The sequence below is a fragment of the Trichomycterus rosablanca genome, chromosome 11 (genome assembly GCF_030014385.1).
Source record: "Trichomycterus rosablanca isolate fTriRos1 chromosome 11, fTriRos1.hap1, whole genome shotgun sequence".
Classification (NCBI taxonomy): domain Eukaryota; kingdom Metazoa; phylum Chordata; class Actinopteri; order Siluriformes; family Trichomycteridae; genus Trichomycterus; species Trichomycterus rosablanca.
Window position 1 is genome coordinate 32,663,323 of NC_085998.1, and position 22,717 is coordinate 32,686,039.

Here is a 22,717-nt window from a genome sequence, read left to right on the forward strand (position 1 = left end):
CACCACAAGCGTACAGCAGTCACAAGGCAGCTAGATGCTGGGTTGCCAGATTGATCTCTGTAATCCTTCTCACGAAGGTCAACATCCAACTCCTAATCGACGATGACTCAGGGCGCGGCTCAAAACCAGGTCTCTGGGACCCGTGTTGCTATGCGGCACCCATTTAACCAGCTGCACCACTGTGGCGCTCTAAATGAACTGTCAAGTTAATGCAAAATATGAATGCAAACTGTGCGAAACATGCTGAAGGATTGGTTTGTAAACAGCCCAATCTGGCAACGCAGGTGGGCGGGGTAGTGTAATACCGGGTCAGACACAACACCGTAGAAGAATGTGTTTTACATAGAAGGCAAATTGACCTGTCCTTTTTTCTTCATTCATTCATTCATTCATTCATTCATTCATTCATTCATTCAGCCATAGTCTGTTTTACCACCGCCGTATCCTGGCCAGGGAACACACACACACAAAGAGAAGGAGAGGAGAACATGCAAACTCCACACAAACTCCACGCATGTCGCCCACCCTGGTAATCGTGCCTGCTCAAATCTCTTTCCTCAATCCTATTGAACAACTTTAAAAACATTGTTTACATGGCAGAAATACACCCTGAACAGTGTGCCAGTCCATCACATGACTTAAACTCACTCACACCATGGTATGGTAACCATTCCACCTTCTGCAGGTTTTGTTAGGAAAAATTAAGAGTACCTTAAGGAAACCCACAATTACATAAGATGAACATGGAAAACATTTCACACATTGAGACCTCATCTCACACAGTGAGTACTGAATATAGGTATTTTTGACCCATGTTGCTGGGCGGCACCCACTCCACCAGCTGTACCACCATGCCAAAGTCACCATACATTATCTCATGCATACACCCAAACATTTTATGTAGGCATGCAATGGTAATATAATGTAGAGTTCAGTACTGTATTTTCAAGCGTAATGCTATTATGGGTCATCTAGAGTGCACCTTGAAATCATGAAACAAGTTAGAGTTCCCACTCTGCATGGAGATTGGAGGAAACCAGAGTAGCTAAAGAAACCCATACAGATAAAGAGCAAACTTAATCATCATATACAGTAACTGAGGCCAAGGATAAAACCCAAGTCCTCAACCCCCATTTTACCAGCTGCACCACCTTGCCGCCCAACCACTATAATATAGTTTTATAAACTGTGGGGATTTTATATTTGACACTGATGAATTAGTACAGACTAAACAGTCATTTAAAAACACAAAGATGTGATTATGTTGTTTGGGTTAAATACTGTTTTTCCGACTTCCCTGAAGACAATAGTGCTTTATATAAAATTATATGTTTGAAAGAGCTTCATATTTACTCAACATTGAGGGTGTAATTTCTGGAGTTTAGTAGCTAGCACAAAACATCATAAATACTAGGCATCTATTATGCAGTATGTGGGGGGTAAAAGGAAAGGTAGTATTCAAAATTAAAATGTATATTCTCCTGTGGTATCTGATACAAGGACATTGCCAACAGGTCCTTCAACTTCTGTATGCTTTGTGGTGCCATCTCTTCTGTGGGTAAATGATCGCCTGGACTGGCACTCTCAGTCTTTGGATTTAAATCCTATAAAAATCTTTGGTGGGATTTAAAGAAAGCAGATGCACCATCAAAGCCATCAGACATCAATCAGCTAAAAGCTTTGCAAGAGAAGATTCCACAAGAAAAGTGTCAGCACTTTATGAAATCACTTATTAGAGGTTATCAAGGCAAAACAATTTCCACCAAGTACAGAAACTGGGTTGAATAATTAATACAATTATAATAACTATGTCATGGTAGCAAAAGTGCTTGTATGCATCAATAAATATTCTTTCACTATTAGAGACTTTGTGTTGTATTTTTTATTCAATTATATACATGTTAGTTTGTGCTTGTAAAACCACTCCTTATAAACAACAAAATTAGTCAAAATTATAATTTTATTATAAAGAATATTTGACATGTGTTTTGTTGTAACAGTAATGTCTTGCTTTTGCTAATATTTAGATAAACTTCTTCTTTAGATTCAATACTATCCAAATCTAGCCATGCCTTATGGTTTCCCCTTTACTTTAAATGTGCACTAGGTGTTTTTAACTACTAAAAACACTTATTTTCAGCATTTAATTCTTATTTTGATAGATGCTATAGGGCTGTCAACAATAGTTAGGGTTTGGCTGCATTACCATTTTTGGCCGGCAGAGGGAGGCGCAGATTATTTAACTGACAATTCACCTGTGACTGGTTGATCGTGAATTTGATCCAGGTGGAGGTGTTTTTATTTATCATAGTTTATCAAGGTGGCTCCTCTGTTTGCAACATGATTTTCTTTGAAACTGTGATCCGGTCTGGTTTTCCGCCAGCACAGATGCTGGTACTCTTCGCTGGGGTATAGTGTTGTGGCACCTTTCGGCCATCACAAGAGAATCACACTCAATGATTGAGCTGGCCCAGAGGCTCCTTTCTGTTTTTATTGATATCACATGCTTGTTCTGGGTTTCCATCCCAGTGCAAAAAACACCTTATTACTTTAACACTTATTGTCCAAGGTAACTTGAGAGCCTGTTAATTAACTCAAAATACAAAATAACTAATTAACTGACAATTTGTTATTAGAATATAAAACTGTTGCGTTCATTATTAATAAGAACTGGATGAGTGAAAGGCTAAGCTGCAGGAGACCCAGTCTAGTAAAAAGATAATACAATCTCAGACTGATTTTGAGAATAAAATTACAATTGAGCACTTACTCCTTACTGAAGGCACTAACCTTTACCTTTAAACTGCTTTAAACATACTTAAGAAAACAGAAGGTTTTACTGTAATTGTTTCCAACAGCTTTACCAACTATAAAAGTGTCCAACGTTTTTTATCTACCACTCCAACCATGGATAGATATTACAAACCTAGAAGCCATTAATTTTTCCCCACTTCCTAAATGTCAATACATCCTTATCTGGCTCAAAAACAATTTATCCACACTACAAGCATGACCTGCAATTAAAGGCACATTCGTATTAAACTTCTGGCTTTTTAAAAACATCTAAATATGTTAATAATGCATGCAAAAATAGTCCTATTTAAGTCCAGCAATGTTTTTTGGTTTGACACAATGACACGCCGTTGCCAGTTTTATCTGTGTCACCGGGGCAGAGTGCAGTCGTGTGAGGTGCTCTGGTGGAGGACTGCGTTATCATCCGGACTGGTTGGCTCTTGAGAGTTTCCATTGGTGGAACAACAGTGAGGGGTGAGTCTACGTAGGTACTCAGCGTGGACTGGCTTGTGGCACTGCAGCACACGGATTGCCTCATCAATTTTAAACCACTTCCTCTTGCGACCTGAGGAGCACAGTGTAAAATGCTGGTATTATACCATCTCATTTTTAGAGCTTGATATTCACGTTTTTATTTAGGTTTTAAAAACATTAAAATAAAATGTTAACAGAAAAAGCTAAATAAGAATTTGAAACAGAAAATCTGAATTAAGAACAGAATCTTGCAATACATATCCTCAGACAATATTTTATATCAAGTTATAGTTTTGTATAGGGATGCAAATTTCACCAATTTCTTTTAACTTATAACCAGTTTAACTTATCCACTGAACAAGCATGAATAAAATTACTGGTAACCCAGAACATCCAACCAGCTCGGACAGTACCTGGGCTAGTGACTTGTCTACCCATGTTAAATCTATCTCACAAAAACCCACCCACCCCTTGCACCCCAACACATGCTTATGCGTGTATTGAGCTGATGGTGCCCTATTTGGCAGGCAGAACGTGTCAGGGAGGCCAGAGAGAGGCAAAGCTCCTGGTTTGCCTTCCAGCAAACAAACTCAGCTCTATTTTTACAGTGGCAGTAAGTCAAGGATTACCAGGTTTTCTCTTTCCACAGCACCTTCAAATAGTTCAAGTTTGAATTACACTGTATGTACAGTTATTTTTATTGAGCCACCCCAAACAGAACCTGAACCACAGATTGAACAAAACCAAGCAGTCTCATAAGATCTAAAATAGTGTAAAAAAGAAAATACTGTTGCGCAACATGTATTTACTCAGGGTATCAGCTTGCACTTGTGCTGTGACTTAAAATTCTACCCAACAGCGAATTCCAACCCCAAACCAATCATATTTATCTTTATTTTAAGCACTAAGATTTAGTGCTTTGACAACAGCATCCAACAGGCAACTGTTAGAAATCATTACCATATAAGCTCAGGTTTATTTTCAAATATTTAATGTGAAAATGTAATCATTTATACATAATTACAAGTGTATTCCAGTGTATATCTAATTAAGTCTAAAAAATTACATGCATGTATTTGGACCCTTAATTCTATAGACAGTAGGTTATTTGTTAGCTTGACATGTTTTCCCATTTTTCATTATTGAACAATGACTTCTTTGTCGGTTAACGGTTAATCATTCCCATCCCTAGTTATGTATTTAATTGGATTATGGTATTTACATCACGTTTCTCTACATGTTTAAAGATTTAATTACCTAAATTACCCCCAGGCTTCACCTTCATGCTAGGACATTTGTGAGGTTGTTCATTAACTTACCAATGTTAACAGAGTCCTCCCAGTCCTCCAGCGTTTCTGTGACTGTAAGCACATACACGTATGTTCGATGTTTGCTGTTTTGATTCTGCTGAAGGGAAATAAAGTGCCGTTACTAAGATAACATGGTACATAAACACAAAGTGACTGCAGTGAAGCATTTAACATGTACGCCCCAACAAACCCATCATGCAGCACTGTTATGTAAATCATTATCATACAGTATTGATAATATCCAGGGTGGAATATTTAACTCTCTCTTGTGATTTGCTGCACCCTAGCAGGGTCTAAATAAACACTGAACATTTAGCAATTCAGTTTGTTGTCTCACCTCAAAAACTCCTAGTAATCTGCCAAGGGTGCCTCTTACACCAGCCTGTTTATTTAGAAATAGACAGAGAAAAAATCTAAATTAGGTACATCTTCAGGATAAGTTTTTTTTTAATGTAAACTTAAATTATGTAGTTATAACATGTGGCCCAAAAAGCAAACATCATAATCTCTCATTCATTCACAGAGCAATTTTTTTCTTTTTCCATTAAACAATTATTATCCCATTATCCCGACTTAACAATCTGAAATAAAAATAATACACAACGAGGAGCCAAAGAAGTATTCTCCACCAAGTTCATTTCATTTTTGGACAGTCCAACAGCGTTCTCTCACTTCTACCATGGCTAGATGATAATGTTGAACCTTTTTGCATTATATTTACTAGGATTAAATGTCCCTGGCTTCTTCCTGGTGCAGGACAATGCCCAGCTTCATGTGGGCAGGATGTGTACTCAGTTCATGGATGACAAAGGCATCGATGCCATTGACTGACTGCCATTGACATTCCACAGAACTGAATCCAAATGAGAACCTATGGGACATTATGTATCAGTGCATCCAGTTGCTGTAATGAATTTTGTGCAAATTGGATAAGCCAGTGATTAGAATTTTTTTTCTTTGATTTTGTGTTTGATTTTAAATCCAGGTCGGGTTGATTGCTTTCTATTTATCGTTGCTATGTCAACAAATTACATCAGTATTATATTATTTCAATATATGTTCACAATATGTTCAACTTTTGTTCATCGAGGTCTACTGTGTGATTTAGGTGTTTCCTAAATTTTTTCGAGCAACGTATATGAACCTGGCACTGACATAACAAGAGGTGTCTGGACACATTGGGTCTGTCTGAAAACCTAGTGAGCTGTCTTGCTGTCTACTGCCTAAACAGACAGCTGCCTAAGTTGAGAGGATTCTAATAAGACATCTAACCTATAAGGCAAATTATTCAGACACACTACTTAGACAATTTCGGGGATTACGTTACCGCAGTTTTAGCTTACTAAGCTAACACAGTTAGCCTCAGGCCATTCAAACCAATTGGCTGAGGCGGCACAACCCGCTAGCATGCCAGCTAAGATCTCCCTCCGCGTACCAAAAACATTTACATTTGTTACTGACAAGCCCAAGTTTGCAAAAAAATGACACTTATACACCTTTATACAAATTAAAAATCAATAAAGTATTTATTTATTTATTTGTTAAAACTCCATTCATTACTCTGTATTTGTCCGCCATATTTGTATTTTTTTGAGAGAAAAGTTGTGTCGCACTGAATGTTGAGATTGCCTTTACTGCTTAAGATACATCTAATGCTCCCTCGTTATTCAGTCAGATTATTGCTTAGAAATAAGACATCTCAATAAGCAGCATTTTAAGGTACCTAAGAATTTAGGCAGCCTTCTTCTCAGAAGTGAGCATAGGATTACATAAAATGCATCTATGTAGAGAGCTCACTAGGTTTTCAGACAGACCCAATGTGTTAAAAAAAGCATGAGCACACTGACATACTGGAGCCAGGCCAGGCCTCTTGACTCTGTTCTGGGCTCCTGCACGCTGATGTAGGAAGCACGAGCCACGTATTTTCATAACACAGATGAGATTCCAGCAGGTCCACATGAGAACATCATGTCCACCCTTAAATAGTGTGAAATATTTCAACCAGGCTCAGGTTACACAGTCTACAGGGACTCACTGCCCACAGAGACCTGAACCAATCACACTAATAGCTTCTGGCTTCCAGGCTTGTAGGACACGACTTGGTTTTTTATTATAATCAATACACAGTTATGTTGGGCCAGGATGTGTAATCAGGCCACTCAATCCTGGTCAGGGTCACAGTGGTAAGGGCAGTTGTAGCCTAGCGGTCAAGGTGCTGGATTAGTAATCAAAAGGTCACTGGTTCAAGCCCCACCACTGCCAGGTTGTTGCTGTTGGGCCCTTGAGCATGGCCCTTAACCTTTAATTGCTCTGAATGTGTACTGTCACTGTACTGTCACGTAGATAAAGGCGTCTGCTAAATGGAATGTAAATGCAAATGAAAATGTAAATTAGGGCAGCTGTAGCCTAACGGGTAAGGTGATGGACTAGTAATCGAAAGGTCGCTGGTTCAAGCCCCACCACTGCCAGGTTGCCACTGTTGGGCCCTTAAGCAAGGCCTGTAACCCTCAATTGCTTAGACAATGTACTGTCACAGTACTGTAAGTCGCTTTAGAGTAAAGCGTCCACTAAATGCCAAAAATGTAAATAAAAAAACCCCATCAATCCATGGTGGGGCCCTGGGTACCCCCCTTCCAGACTAAGCCACATCTCAGTAGTCTATGGACATACATAAATGGCTGTGGGGAAGGGTGGGTAAAGCCCTGCAATGGATTGGCATCCTGTCCAGTTTAATCCTGCCTTCTATACAATAATTATTATAAGTGGGAGTGTTCACATACTTTGTAGTCTATTGTGCTGCATGCAACTTGCATATTATTGTATCAGTTAGGCAGCACAAATGATTTTAATGGTTGCAGGTGGCAGTGTCAATTAATATTCATGTAAAAGTCAAATAGTGTCTGAAGCTGGAGGGTCAATTGAGCTGACCCATGATGTCTGGTTTCAAAAATAACTATGCCAGATCTGACCTGGCAGCTGACTTTGAATTATTTGAAATGTTACAAGCTGCAGATTTTACAGAATAATGACAAGGAGAAAAATCTTAAATATAATAAAGAAATCCAACAGTGAGGATTTGTACTTTCCACAAGCATACTAAATATGCTACATTCACAGTGGGTGTCTCCATGTATGTTCGGTGAAATGTCTTCTTTCAGATAGAGGATGCTGGAGGTAACCAGACACCGACTCCAAATGTCATCTCCATGTCACATAGCTGTCATCAGATTGGGAAGTCCTCATAGGGTAGCCTTTCATAACATCCCTTCAACAACCTGATCACTACATGTTTCTAATGTAATCATAAAGGATGGACGGAGGAATAAAATAATGGACCTAAATGTAGTTAAATCTGTCAGTTGTTAATGCAAAAGACCGGTGGCTGGTGAATCCACAGCACTGATGGTATCATATGACCCAGACTCTCATTCCTAAAGCTTCTAAATTAGTTCTGAAGGTGCGGGCTGAAGTTCACCGGAATGCCGCTTTGCAGGAAGGGCACGCAATACGCCAGCCCCAAGTTGTTTTCATGACTGTGGTCAAGTTGTAGTATTCCCTTGCAATTAAACACTCTAAGACAATTGGCAGTACCACATTGTCAACAAATGTCACATGAAGTCAGAGGACGGTTTTATTTCTAGCAATACGGCCATCCAGTTTTAGCATAGGGAAAATTCCAAAGCCTTGGCACCGGTTTGAGTTACCAGCTTCTGAAGACATTTCACACCGAAGAAAGAAAAAATTATTCTGACAGGCAGTGTTAATTTTTATTTGTTTGGGTTTATTGCCATATCAGCAACATATTGGCTATATTTATGGCATAGACAAATATTAAAACTGTACATCATTATTTGTTCAGATCATTTGTTTTATATCAAGTCTGTCTAAAAAGTCCAAAATTTAATTGGAGGAATCTTCTTGAACTAAGATGTGGGGAGTTATTTCATGCAGTTTGTTTTGGGAATTGCTGGACCAATCCCCATCAATTATTGGGATGTATCTCCAAGCAATCTCTTTGTTTCTCGCTTCCTTTGCCAAGCTATCTGCTTTTTTCATTACCTTCTATGCCACTATGACTAGGAATCCAGCAGCCGACAATGGAAACCAAGCCCGGAGTGGCTAATCGGGAGATTCGGGAGGATTCCCGATGGGCCGGCTCATGTCAGTCTCGAGTTTGGGCCGGTTAGGAAAAATAATTTTGACACTTATCTGTCACTTATCTAATCTTATTCCTGCATTCATTCTCTATTCATCTGACAGCGCAGCCCCTACATCGCAGTAGATTAGATGGGTTCTACCATCTGAGGGAATCCCCCCCTCCCAAATGTTTCAGTTGGTTTGGCCCATGAGGCATCTTTTCTGGAGCGCCGGTAAAAGTAAATATAGTAACAGAATAGCACAAGTCGGTGGTGATGGAGGGCAGGAAGAGGCCAGGTGGAGCCGAAAAGACCAGGTTAAAAAAAAGAAAGGTGTTGGAAGAAGATGCTGCCAAATGTGCCAAATTAACAGACCTGTTTTCCATAGGACAGACCCCATGCAGCCGGTATTGCGCAACATAGCCAAGTCAACTTAGCGTAGTTTATTTTGTAGAACCCAATACACACCATTAATCACAAATATTCAGTTTCCTGGATATCCTGGAGTATCCATGACTACTGAAGGGACAGGTAGAGGATAGTCTAACAGAGTTATTTTAACCAAGATAGTTATTTGTAATGTAAAATATAACGTAGAGAATATACATGATATATGTGAAATTGTTCAGACATTCATAAAGATGTCAGCACGATAGCCTATTTTATTTTAACAAATGGAGACAAATAGCCTAAATCACTATCAATTTTACACCATCATAGTATAGGCTAAATTGTTTAAAAAAAAAAGCATGTTATGTTATTCAGCCTTTTATTTTTTGCCTCAGAGCAGCAGATAAGCCATGTCTCATGTCTATAGACAATGACACCATTATTAATAAAGTGCACTGCTTAGGAGGCTTTTGATGCTGTAGGTAGCCTACTAAATACAGTATGTGTGTAGTGAAGCTACTTAAGAGTTTAGTGTAAACCTAACAATAGAGCACCTCTCTGTTGGGAAGACAAATGCAATTTTAATTTTTATTTCAACTTATTGCTCATGTACAAATGTAAATACTTTTTCATCTTTTTTTTACCTTTTAAATCTTTATCTGATTTAAATTTGAATTAAACATGTTAAAGTGAAGTGTTTTCTGTTAACTTACCAACATATACCTGAACTTATACCCAATAAAAAGGCATTGTAAGAGCTAGCTGCTGTTTCATTTATTCAAAATTTTCATCCGTGGAAATAGTGGGTCGGGTTTGGGCATGAAACTCCCGGGCTGAAAAAGGGGCCCACTCCGGCCCTGATGGAAACTCCTCAGGTGTAAAGTTATTTGTCCAATTTAAACAGTTCTTGGATGATTGGGTGATCTGTTCTCATGGACTCAAGAGCTTGCATGCAGGATTTAGAGTCAGAGCAAATCACGTAGCATTTATAGGGACTAATAATTATGTGTCTGATGGCCAAAAGGAGCGCATAAGCCTCTGCCGTGAATATTGAGGCATGATGAGGGAGACGGATACTGTTACAGTGGTCGTTGGTAAAAAAAACAAAACGCTGCACCCACATGGGTCTCTGTTTTCGGTCCATCCGTAAAAATGAAGCTGTTTTGGAAATCTAAGTCTGACTGAGTTGCACAAGGATAGGTAGTCAAGTGGTGACATAGTCTGTTTTGAGGACTTCGTTACATTAAGTATTACATTCGGTTTCCTCAGAGTCCAGGAAGCAGGCAGAGGGGGCTTGGTGGGGCCTACCGGGATATTTAAAGTGGACAGTATGGGGCCAATTCGCAGCAGGCAGTGTTAAAATAACGTTTGACATTGTTTTGGAGCCTGTGATTGTCTCCATGAGTAAAACATGATCAAGCATGCTGTTACAGAAAAATACCATTATCTACCTCACGATTGCTTAGATTTTAATAACAGGACACCCAGTCGTGAGTGCTTTGCACAATTCTCCATGACAACCTGCCAACAAGCACAAGTTTAGTTAGATGTGAAGCACCTTATAGACTTGGCTTGTATGGGACTCACTCAATCACATACTCATGTTGAGTAGACATATTAATTTACATTTAAAATTTCAGCTTTTAGCAGATGCTTTTTTGAGGGTTAAGGGCCTTGCTCAAGGGTCCAACAGTGGCTACTTGGCAGTGGTGGGGTTTAAACCAGCAACCTTCTGATTACTACCATAGTCCAGTACCTTAACTGCTAGGCTACAACTGCCCTATTTATATACAGGGGTTGGACAAAATAACTGAAACACCTGGTTTTAGACCACAATAATTTATTAGTATGGTGTAGGGCCTCCTTTTGCGGCCAATACAGCGTCAATTCGTCTTGGAAATGACATATACAAGTCCTGCACAGTGGTCAGAGGGATTTTAAGCCATTCTTCTTGCAGGATAGTGGCCAGGTCACTACGTGATGCTGGTGGAGGAAAACGTTTCCTGACTCGCTTCTCCAAAACACCCCAAAGTGGCTCAATAATATTTAGATCTGGTGACTGTGCAGGCCATGGGAGATGTTCAACTTCACTTTCATGTTCATCAAACCAATCTTTCACCAGTCTTGCTGTGTGTATTGGTGCATTGTCATCCTGATACACGGCACCGCCATTGGATGCACATGGTCCTCCAGAATGGTTCGGTAGTCCTTGGCAGTGACGCGCCCATCTAGCACAAGTATTGGGCCAAGGGAATGCCATGATATGGCAGCCCAAACCATCACTGATCCACCCCCATGCTTCACTCTGGGCATGCAACAGTCTGGGTGGTACGCTTCTTTGGGGCTTCTCCACACCGTAACTCTCCCGGATGTGGGGAAAACAGTAAAGGTGGACTCATCAGAGAACAATACATGTTTCACATTGTCCACAGCCCAAGATTTGCGCTCCTTGCACCATTGAAACCGACGTTTGGCATTGGCACGAGTGACCAAAGGTTTGGCTATAGCAGCCCGGCCGTGTATATTGACCCTGTGGAGCTCCCGACGGACAGTTCTGGTGGAAACAGGAGAGTTGAGGTGCACATTTAATTCTGCCGTGATTTGGGCAGCCGTGGTTTTATGTTTTTTGGATACAATCCGGGTTAGCACCCGAACATCCCTTTCAGACAGCTTCCTCTTGCGTCCACAGTTAATCCTGTTGGATGTGGTTTGTCCTTCTTGGTGGTATGCTGACATTACCCTGGATACCGTGGCTCTTGATACATCACAAAGACTTGCTGTCTTGGTCACAGATGCGCCAGCAAGACGTGCACCAACAATTTGTCCTCTTTTGAACTCTGGTATGTCACCCATAATGTTGTGTGCATTGCAATATTTTGAGCAAAACTGTGCTCTTACCCTGCTAATTGAACCTTCACACTCTGCTCTTACTGGTGTAATGTGCAATTAATGAAGATTGGCCACCAGACTGGTCCAATTTAGCCATGACACCTCCCACACTAAAATGACAGGTGTTTCAGTTATTTTGTCCAACCCCTGTATATTCACCACAAGGGGAAGCTCTTTGCACTGCAAGCTGTATGCCTTGCAAAAAGCAGGTATATATTTACGTCTCCTCTTGGTGTTTCATTGGTGTTCAGGTTTACCAATCCTTGTAAATTAGCTGTTGCTTTTATATTTGAAAGCAACATTATAATGAGTGCTTAAAAAAAACCTTATAATTTACCCTGAACAAGGATTGACCAATGCTATGGTGCGAACAGTAATGCAACTTTATTACTGCTGCATTGAACAGAGTGATGGGCTGAGCTCACCTCTTCATAGACCTCTCTCACAGCTGCTCCACACGGTTCTTCCTCCGGCTCCATCCCACCTCCTGGAACGATCCACTGATCTGGATGCCGACTGCTGCTCACAAGCAGCACCTGTTGCCCAGGCACACACAGAATGAGCTAAGTCAACATGCGGTCAAGTACATCATGATCACCATATTATCACCATATCATAATGACATAAGAAATGGCACCAAGCAGCAATGTCGATGTCAAGCAGCCAAGCTAAAGTGGGATGCGCTGATTAGACACTGAGTATCAGTATTCCATATTTTTATGGAGAATGTGTTTGACCCTTGCATGCAAACATAAAACACGATCCCAAAAAAGCCACATAATTACACTGACTATAAGACCAGTATTAGGTATTGTCTGATACACAGAGCTCTGATGTCAGTATTAAAAAACAGGGCTCCTCAGTGGCCTAATAACTCCCAGTCACCACAAGGTCGCTGCTTTGAGTCTAGTCAACGGCATGGACATCTACTGCTTGGGACACACCGGTGGCGCAGTGGTAAATTAAACTAGACGATGAATTGCTGTCCTGTCCAAGGTGTGTTACTACATTGTAACACACCTTGCAGGAACCGGGAAAATGAGACCTACATGACCCTGACCAGATTAAAGCAGAGGTAAAACATAAAAAAGAAATGAAATGAATGACTTTTGTGTAATGTCCTAGACTGTGCAACTGTTATTCCTGTTCCTCTTACTAATGAAAAAAGACTCTGGGATTGGTAAAGTCAAGTACACTGAAGAGGACAGTTAGGGACTATCTCTAAAACTGTATTTTAAAAGCATAGCAATTAATTCTGGTAGAACCTTTTAACTTTATTTAAATAAGAACTGTAACAATTAGATAAAAATGACCTTTTTTGTTACACCGATTTACAGACAAACATGTTTTGTAATTGGCCTGAACCATTAATGCTTCATCTGGTCCGCATCAAATCCCCACACTTGCATTTGAAGTTTTATTTGGGTTTGATTTTCACATTACTGTTTGGATCCAGTTCAAACTTTATCCAGCAACGCAGTTCTGAGAACCAAGCATTTTAACACTACAGTTGACACAGATAAAATATCATTCTCAGTCTACCATAGTATAGTAATAATGCAGTGTGTTGTAATGCAGTACTCAGGATGGTATTAAAAACATTTGGATGACGTGTCTTCTTGTAAAGGTTAGTAGTGCTGACAGTGATACATGCATCAGGTATCACGCTGACTGAATGACTTAAGCACTTTTAAAAAGAGAGAGAGAGAGAAAGAGAGAGAGGGTGAGAGATATAGAGAGAGAATTATGCAAGCTTACAAAATGGAATCACAGAGTGCTTAAGCACATGAAAAATGGTCTGTCCTCAGCTGCAATATCAGAACATGGATTCTTTGGAATGATGACCTAAGCGTTACAGTTTGTCTGGCAGACAAATAAGTGTTTGATGGATGATGCCCAACCTTGGATTGCAACCCACGGTGCCATTTGTAAAGTTTAGTGATTTTGAATTAATGGTGCTTTTAAAGGAAATAACATTGTTAAGCCACTATTAAAATTGTAACTAATAGTTAACTGTCAATCTTTTTTTTAATTTAATTTTCCTGTTTCATGTTTTCCCTGGAATCACTGGATGCAATGCAGTGACAGGATGCCAATCCATTTCTGGCCCTGGCCATTTTCCCTCAGACATAGTCAATCTTGTCTGTATGTTGACCACCAACCGGCCAATAGTATAGCTACCTTCGGGGTCTAATCAAACCCCGCTCTGTACCACGCAACCTCCGAGCCTCTAGTCTCGCTCGACTTGAGCCCCCATCCAGGACTAAAGGAAGACAAGCATCAAGGCTGTTCTCTGTTTTAGCGCCGAAGTGGTGGAATGAACTTCCTCTGTCTGTCCGAACATCTGAGTCTCTTGCCGTCCTTAAAAAACGATTAAAAACCCACCTTTTTACTAAACACTTAGGCTGACTTGTACTTATTTACTAACATTTTGTTCCATTCTTTTCCATTTCAAAAAAAAAAAGAAAAAAAAAGCACTTTGGTTCTAACAGGTTTTAGCAGATTTGTGTTCTTTGACTGTTGTTTTCCTAAACTTGAGAAATGAAATGTTCACTATAGAAGCACTTCTGTAAGTCGCTTTGGATAAGAGTGTCTGCTAAATGCTGAAAATGTAAATGTAGTATCATTGGGGATTCAAGCCTTAGATCACCAGCAGTAGTGGCCTAGTGTCATTTAAATAACAATTAAATAAAGACCTTTACATAAAGAAGCTGTTAATTAAGACCATGATTTAATACTTAAAACATGAAAATATAATTAATTATTTGCACAAAGGTTACATAACCTTTAAAAATGTTTTATGGGGGCACTCAGGTGGCACAGCAGTAAAAATGCACTAGCTCAGACAACAGACACAGTGGGTAATGTCTGAGGAAGGAAGGGCTGGAAGGACATTCTTACTTCTGCTACAATATGTGATCACTGCGACTGGTCATGCAGAGGTGAACGGTGGCGGAGTCACATACGGCGCAGCGTGACTCTCCGTTCTGTGTAGGAACAAGCTCCTGGTTTCATAAAAAGAAGCAACCAGAGACTACAGTACATGCATGTATGCTTGAGAATGTATTATTGTTGTACATGTGTTACCGTATTAACTTTGCAGTCTTTTAAAATATATAATAGTTCCTAAAAAAGGGGTTGGGGTGGTGGAGCAGTAAATTATTCTAGCCCACTACCGCTGGAGTTCAAATTTTCATTCTCAGCAGTGCTCTCAGCCCATAGGGCATCTACATAGACAGGATTAACTATGTATGTCACAGGTGTATTAGTGTTATTGAAATTTTTAAACACTTCAGTGTCAATGCTGGGAGGAGACAAAAGTTCCAACCCAAAATATCAAGTCAAACACGTCTCATGAACACAGGACATGGTTGATTTATATTTTTGGGCGGAGCACTATTCTACTACTATGTAAGTGTCATTACAGTGCTGGGAATGGGCCACCAACCAAGTAACAGCTTGTCAGTAGAAGGTCTAAAGGGGGTACAGAGGGGTGGCAACATCTACAGATCAACACATGAGATGCAGTCAGTAATTGTATAAAGGCAATTTTAATCTTTATAGTATAGCTTATGAAATAAGTAATGGATGTAGCTACCAGTATAGGGCATCTGAGAAAGTCTTAACTTTTAAAACATAACGTAGGGTCTTTTAGGTTCTTTAAATTAATATTTAAAATATGTTACACATATTGTTTTACAGTGATGTGGTTCAGAATGCATAAGCCTAAATGCATAAATCAGAAAATCAACAAATCCTTAAAATCACACATCAACACATTGCTGAGCTACCACATGCCTTGCTGAGCTACTGTTCCACTGCATTAGCAAGTTCTGCAATTACATCTCCAGTTCAGAAGGAAAAAGTGTTTATGGCATGAGGTCAGAGGGATAAATTATGCACTTGGCATGGATCCAAGTGTGACATTTGTTTAGAAAAAAATCAGTTCTAGATGTAGTGCTGGACTCCAATTAAGCCGAATTTAAACTACCTTTAAACATGTAATATTAAATCAAATTTAAAATGTCATTGCCAAACAAGAAATGCGAAAAATTGTCACTAAAAAAGTGAAAAAATGTTCTGAACTTAATGAAAAATTGTTATTGAGAAGAAGAATTGTACGATTATTTCCAAAAAAACCTCTTCTAGTGTCAGGATTTGAAGAAAAACAAGTTGTTGTCATAACAAGTAGTGCCACCCAGAATTCCTCTGACATGACTACAATTTACAGTAAATATTCCAGCCTAAAATATCATCAATACCATTTGCTTTGGAATAAACAAAGTTTCATAAAACTTAAAAAATACTAGTTATGTAATTATAGTAAGTACGTTTTCTTAAAATTTGTATTGCAAATATGCAGTTGTTTGGCACATAAATCAAGCTGAAGGTTTAATTTCAATCTACCCTGTATTGTTTACACTTTAAAGGGTTACTGCTTTAAAAATGGCTACGGTTGTTACCAAACCAGTTAGCTAGGCTCCAGGAAAATGAGTGATACCTCATTACAAAAACTCTTCCTGCCAACATGTCATTTTAACTGAGCATTTTGCTGAACCATTACTGGTATTCTAGTAAGCATGGCTGGCATGATAGCTGTGATATGCCCTGGCAAACTAGACGGCCTCATCTGTGCTGATGAGATATAACAGACAGTCCAAACTAAACCACGGACCACACATACATTCCCACACTGACAAAACCAGTCAATCAGTTGATTGATTTATACTTTTTTGGCTCTTTTTACCTGTTATCAATAAAAAAACTTTTTCTAACTTTGCATGACTTTAGCCATGTCCCTAAGAGCCTTTTTTGAACCGCCCTCGCCATGTACTTTACTCCAGTTGCCGTTCGTTTTTCTTTTTATAGGTTACTTTAGGTCATCCTACAGTTGTTCTGTGACATTTGGATGAGATGACAGTCATCCTGGGCAGTGAAGAGTTGTCGCTGATCTGTAGCTTTGTTGTCCTCAATATCTGCTGCTTGACCTTGTTCTTATTACATTTTAAGGATGGAGGCAACTTTAAAAAAGTGTTACATTAAAAATGACTATTTTTAATATAATATAGTCACATTTAATTGTTTTAGAGTTTTAGATCCCAATACATGAGATTTGTCAATCCAGCTTACTGCCAACCTTAGCTGGCACTACTCAAACATGCAGTAAAATGTTTGAACACCATCAGCAATACAAGACAAAACAGCACCTACACTATCATGTCAGCATCACAGCTGTAATACAAACAATATCTGATCAGTTCTAGATTTTTCTGGTCTAGTCCCATGCCAAAACAATGCAGCAAACTAAGGTAATTGACCCATTATTAAATGTGTATTCATTTTACATTTTTTAAATAACAGATATTATACAAGCAGTATTGATTTATACATATCAAATAATTCTATCTTGATCTAATTTAATAAAGCAGAGATCCAACTGTAACAGTGGTACAGAACACAAAAATGATTGGTTACTGAATGAATCCAGTGTACTAAATGGGTGTTAAGCACACCCATAGCATGCTGATTGTGTCCTCAACTGGAATGCTGTGACGCACAAACTGTACTACAGCTGGACATGGCACACCTTATCAGTAATGGATTAAGTGTGGAAGTAGAGCGTAAAGTGTCTGTGACAGAGAGTCAGATGTTCTGTGTGTCAACACATGGACAAGAAAAGACTAGAAACAAGTAGAAGAAGAGACAAATACATTAAACAATGGTTGTCAGTAGGTTGTGATAATAATTCAGAGGGATGTAAATTCATTTTTGCAGTGCAGTCACCACTAACAACAAATTAGTTGTTTTTAATCACTGATGCCATACAGAATAAGAATCTTTATTTATGGCCAAGTACCAGGTGTACAAGAAATTTCTCTTGGTGCAGGTTTCAACATTTAGATGTAGTAAAATAATATACAAAAAGGCATATTATATCAACATAGACATTTATCTCAACATACGAGGGATCTTCAAAAAGTAGTAAGGAGTAGTAGTTGGCCATGTCTAAGAGACTGAGAGAGCTTATAGTACGGATTTAGTACGGATTTACTAATTTCCACTTTTTTGGATGCTCAATGAAGCTTTAAGGGGAATTAGATTTTCATGTGATGATGATGTGAAATCAGCGGTGCATCAGTGGCTACACGCTCAACCAAAAACATTTTTGCTGATGGCATTAAGAAGTTGGTATGACGCTGGGAAAAATGCCTCGGAACGTGACTATGTAGAAATTCTTAATAAATAGAAGTTTTAAAAGTGCGGAAACTTTTTGAAGCACCTGTGTATATACACAGTACACTAACAAACTGTAAGTGATAAAAAAATGCAATGAAATAGAAATACAAAAGTTAACTAACAAAACTTCAAGTAGAAAATTGTGCATTAGAGAAACTGATGTGATTATTATTCGAGTAGTAGGGTAAGGTGCATATGTGTGCAGGAGAATTAAGGCATGATAAAATATATGCAGATGATACATATGTACAGCAAGTGTGTTAAAGTGCATATGCAGTAGTTTAAAACAGAGGGATGTAGGAGTGGTCCCTGTTTAGGAGGGTGATGACCTGGGGAAAAAAAGCTGTGGAGGTAGCGGTTGGTCTGAGTCTTTATAGCTATATAGTATGCAAAACCATTTTGACCTGTGACATTTTGTCCCATAGAGCGGGGCGTGTCGGGTATATTCTACCTCAAGCTCATCTTGCAAATTAACTGCTTTGATGCTTGGTTTTTACAACGTACTGCTACACTTAATGTTTAATCCGATTGAACTTTGACCCAGTTTAATGCTTACCTTTTCAAAGCACCGCCAACGAGACAAACTGTTTAAATGACATAGTCATTTCATTTACTAGAGTCGAGAACCATTACAAACAGAACCAAACTAGTCCAGAATAGGACTAATTCTCCTAGGGAATAGCAAGTGGCTCTAATCCACTTCTATAAACTGCTGCTGACAGGTCACATGTTGCTTAAGCACAGGGTGTAACTTGCTTCCCCCTGTTGCCCCTTCCCTTTTCTAATCACAAGGTGAAGTTTACTCCTGTTCTCCATGCTAAACAGTATCCAAGACACTCGGTTCACATTGCATCTTAGATAATTGGGCTGATTTTTGTAACGAGACACCTCAGCATACTTTCCTATTAAAAAATCAACAAGTCCTTGCTTTTCTATCTTGGGCTGCATCTCAACTTCAGCCAGACAGAGTGTGATCTTAATTAACCTTGTGTTTGTCTCAGACATCTGCACTCCTGGAAACTTGCAATTTGCACAGCTAAAAATGTAAATACTGCAGGTACACACTATGTTTAAGTCCCTTTGTGTTTCGGATTTTGGATAATACCCTATTCAAGGGATTGTGTTATTAAGATCCACAATTGCATAATGTAAGTGTTGGGATTATTTAGATGAAGTGTCTGAATGTAGCTGAAACCTACTATTTGGAGATATAATTCAGAGCTTGATGCAATACAACTGTGATTGCTAGTTTGAAGATAAACACAAAGCAGACTAAACAAGCTGGAGGAGGTATTAAACAAAACAAAAGTAACACCTGAAGAGTTGCAAATGGAGCTGAATACAATACATAAGGACAAAGAGAGTGGCCATACAAACAGGCTAATGATACACCAAACATCTTATAACAAGTAAAGCTATCTTACAATAAAAAATAAATCCTGATTATTTTTTAGATACTGAACCAGTGATGTACAGGACATTAATCATCCAGTACTGTAGACTTCCAATGAGCATTCACAACAACTTCAAATGCCAAAAGTCATACATTATTGTTTTAATGATGCTGATGTCTAACCGGGTTAATTGGGTGAGGATTTGGTGACCGCAAAGGCCATAGAATATGATTTATATCATTGTTATACTCATCAACTCATCACTGTGACTCATCATGTCCTGTTGATCACAACGTTCTGGGAAAATGACTTCCATCTGGAATTTTCATTATACTAAACAAGTGATCAGTCACAATAACGTTGTACTGATTTGTGGTGACTCCTACAGCTTAACACCAGACGCTCCTGTACAGGCCATGTATTCACGTCTGTATCATTCGCGCTGTGTATGTCACACATAACAAAAAACACTATTCAGTCAGTCCTTGTGTTCTGTTCATACTGACTTCACTGCCTTGTTCTTTGAGTTTCCAGAGACCCAAGTGATGTGCGGGTAAAATACAATTACACTGATCAAAATTAACCAAATTAATTAACTAGTTCAAGAGAGAAAGAGAAAGGTGGGAGATTTTTGAGTGTGTGTGTGTGTGTGTGTGTGTGTGTAAGACCCTCAGTCCCAGACAGAAAATAAAAAATGTACGGAAATCCATTGCCTTTAATCATGTATTCTAGCCGAGGTCTCTGAGACCCCAAACAAAAGTGTATAAATTAGGGGATGTTTGGATCACAATATCAATATAAAAATATTGTTTATTTGCAGTTTCCATAAAATTAGAAAACGTCATGAAGTATCAAGCTGATTGAAAAGGCTGAGGATATTTTGTGAGCTGTTAAAGATGCTTTGTGACAAAACTCCTGCTGTTCATAGCCTAATAATGAAATGTTTTACATTTTTCATCCTAATTTGAAACTGAGCCAACTGGGCCCATTCAGGATTTGTATACATGCTACAGAGGATTTTAGGAGTTGTATGCTTTAAATGTCTTTAATGTATCACCCGCCTGTATGTTGACTTTAGTTTAATGCCAATAAAGCATTTTAGCCCAGTATCCACTGTGATACAGACACTTGGTACAATTTGACAGGTGCCTACTTTGTACAATAACCTAATGAACTATTTAAAATGTGTGTCAGTAGGTAAATGTGTGAGCTCTGTCACTAATTTACATTGGACATAATTCTAGGAGTCTTATTTCACCATGAAGACAAATGATGAAGAAAAAGAAGATCTGCAACTTTCCCCTAAATAGAGATGTGATATTGTTGGGACCTTTACCAGGGTAGAAAAGGAACCAAACCAACAAGTCAGTGAAACACACTGCTGCTTAGGTAAAAGATAGATTAATTTAGATTCATTTTTTACTTTTATTATATAACATTTTGTGCATTTTGTACTACAATGTGATGCAAGTCCAAGATCATATTTGAGTATATCTAATTGGCTTGTGTCCATTTTTATTATTGTTTAGATATAACAGGCTACACTGTGGAAATGTGTGGCCTTCAGTTAAAAAAGCCTGTTAAAATGTTTAAAGAACGTCTAATAGCAAGTCTGGAGCTGGTTTTAGGTTAGGCCCTTAGTTCCAGTTACAGGAAGTCCTAACACTACTGTATACAAAACATTTTTGAGAAGTGCATGTTTTCATGTTTGTGACAACACGTGCCAATGCACAAAGCAAAGTCAGTAATAAAGTGATTTGTTGAATCTGTGTGAAAGAACCTCAACCACACCCAACATTTTTAGGATTAACTGCAGCATTGACTGTTTCGATTCATGCAGGTGTATACATTGAATCTGTTTTGTATTTGCACTTTGTTTACTCTACCAGGACCAGGTCTGCACCTCAAAACACCCACAAATCATCATCATGGAATTTAGGAGCACTATGAAAACAAACAGTTTGTTGGTTTGTACACAAACACTGAGCACACTCTTTTGACCTTATGGTTTCCATGAGATTTAATTCTGTTGTTATTTGTGAGGCTGTACATTTCTGTAAAGCAGGAGTTCTCAAGTTCTCAAAGACTTCTACACTTCAGCAATTTAATCTTACAAATTATCAAGTATTATAAAGTATGTGTTATGTGTGTTATCATTTTATTTTGTTTGATACCAATGCACCATTTGAAACACTATTTGGCCCCTTTGGATCTCTTTTAGTTGCATCGTCTTCTAATGAAATCTTATAGAATGTGTGCACGGTCAAAGCCATCATACGGCTGATACTTGCTCTTAACTGGAAATCGGAGCCCCCGGAGGAAACCCACGCAGACACGGGGAGAACATGCAAACTCCACACAGAGAGGACCCAGGACCTTCTTGCTGTGAGGCGACAGTGCCACCCACTAAGCCACTGTGCCTCCCCCAGTTATTCTTATTAATTCAAGTATTATAAAGTATGTGTTATGTGTGTTAATTGAAACACTGTTTGGCCCCTTTGGATCTCTTTTAGTTGCATCATGTTCCACTGAAATGGTACAGAATGTGCAAGACAAAGTTGAATCACATCCTACCTCGTCTTCCCGATCGTTCTTGAAACACAGACATGCGGCTCGTTTTTTGAAGCCCTCACAGTCGTACGTCCTGGTCTGATTCGGTTTAAACTTCATCACGTAGTCCAGACTGCTAAGATTCTCCATAAGAAAACTCTCTGGTGTCCAAATATTCAATATCTCTCAGACCAGCAGAAGAAAACAGTTCCTGTGTGCTCCAGGCTGGTTAAACACTGCACATGCTTGTTGTTTAGTGTTAAATTGAAGTTCTCTTTCACCTATCCAGGTTTTCACCATGGTGGCTCTTCTGTGCTCTCCGGGCGCATCATGCCCGACCGGGCTTCACTCCCACTGCGCAGTCGCCCCCAACCTCGACTTATTTTAGCTAATATAAATAAGACACTGAACTGCTGTACTGACAACGTTCACTCTCCGACACTGAACTGTGAACTACAACAGCAGCAATGACACTGAAACGAGTTTCAACAATGTCAGAACTGCCTACATTTCCATACGCAAGCGACAGTAGGAGGGGAAGAAA

The 22,717-nt window shown here is 39.1% G+C and overlaps 1 protein-coding gene across 2 annotated transcripts; it reads right to left on the reverse strand.

Annotated features, from left to right (window-relative positions):
- Positions 1–1,878: 1,878 nt before the first annotated feature.
- nudt4a (nudix (nucleoside diphosphate linked moiety X)-type motif 4a) lies at positions 1,879–22,717 on the reverse strand. 2 transcript variants are annotated; one of them, XM_063004746.1, is made up of 5 exons: positions 22,198–22,717; positions 12,418–12,528; positions 4,915–4,959; positions 4,587–4,671; positions 1,879–3,358 (listed from the first exon to the last, which is right to left on the reverse strand). In XM_063004746.1, the coding sequence occupies exons 1-5, from the start codon at positions 22,321–22,323 to the stop codon at positions 3,162–3,164; spliced, it is 564 nt and encodes a 187-aa protein (XP_062860816.1). In that variant the 5' UTR covers positions 22,324–22,717; the 3' UTR covers positions 1,879–3,161. The 2 variants fall into 2 exon arrangements, with proteins under 2 accessions (XP_062860816.1, XP_062860815.1); XM_063004745.1 differs by having other exon boundaries at positions 4,587–4,674.

Excerpts from the sequence above, each read along its gene's own strand:
- nudt4a (XM_063004745.1), bottom strand. The coding sequence starts at position 22,323 with ATGGAGAATCTTAGCAGTCTGGACTACGTGATGAAGTTTAAACCGAAT. Across the intron at positions 12,529-22,197 it reads AGAACGATCGGGAAGACGAG|GTGCTGCTTGTGAGCAGCAG; the intron begins GTAGGATGTGAT and ends CCTGGGCAACAG. Across the intron at positions 4,960-12,417 it reads TGAGAGAGGTCTATGAAGAG|GCTGGTGTAAGAGGCACCCT; the intron begins GTGAGCTCAGCC and ends CTAAATAAACAG.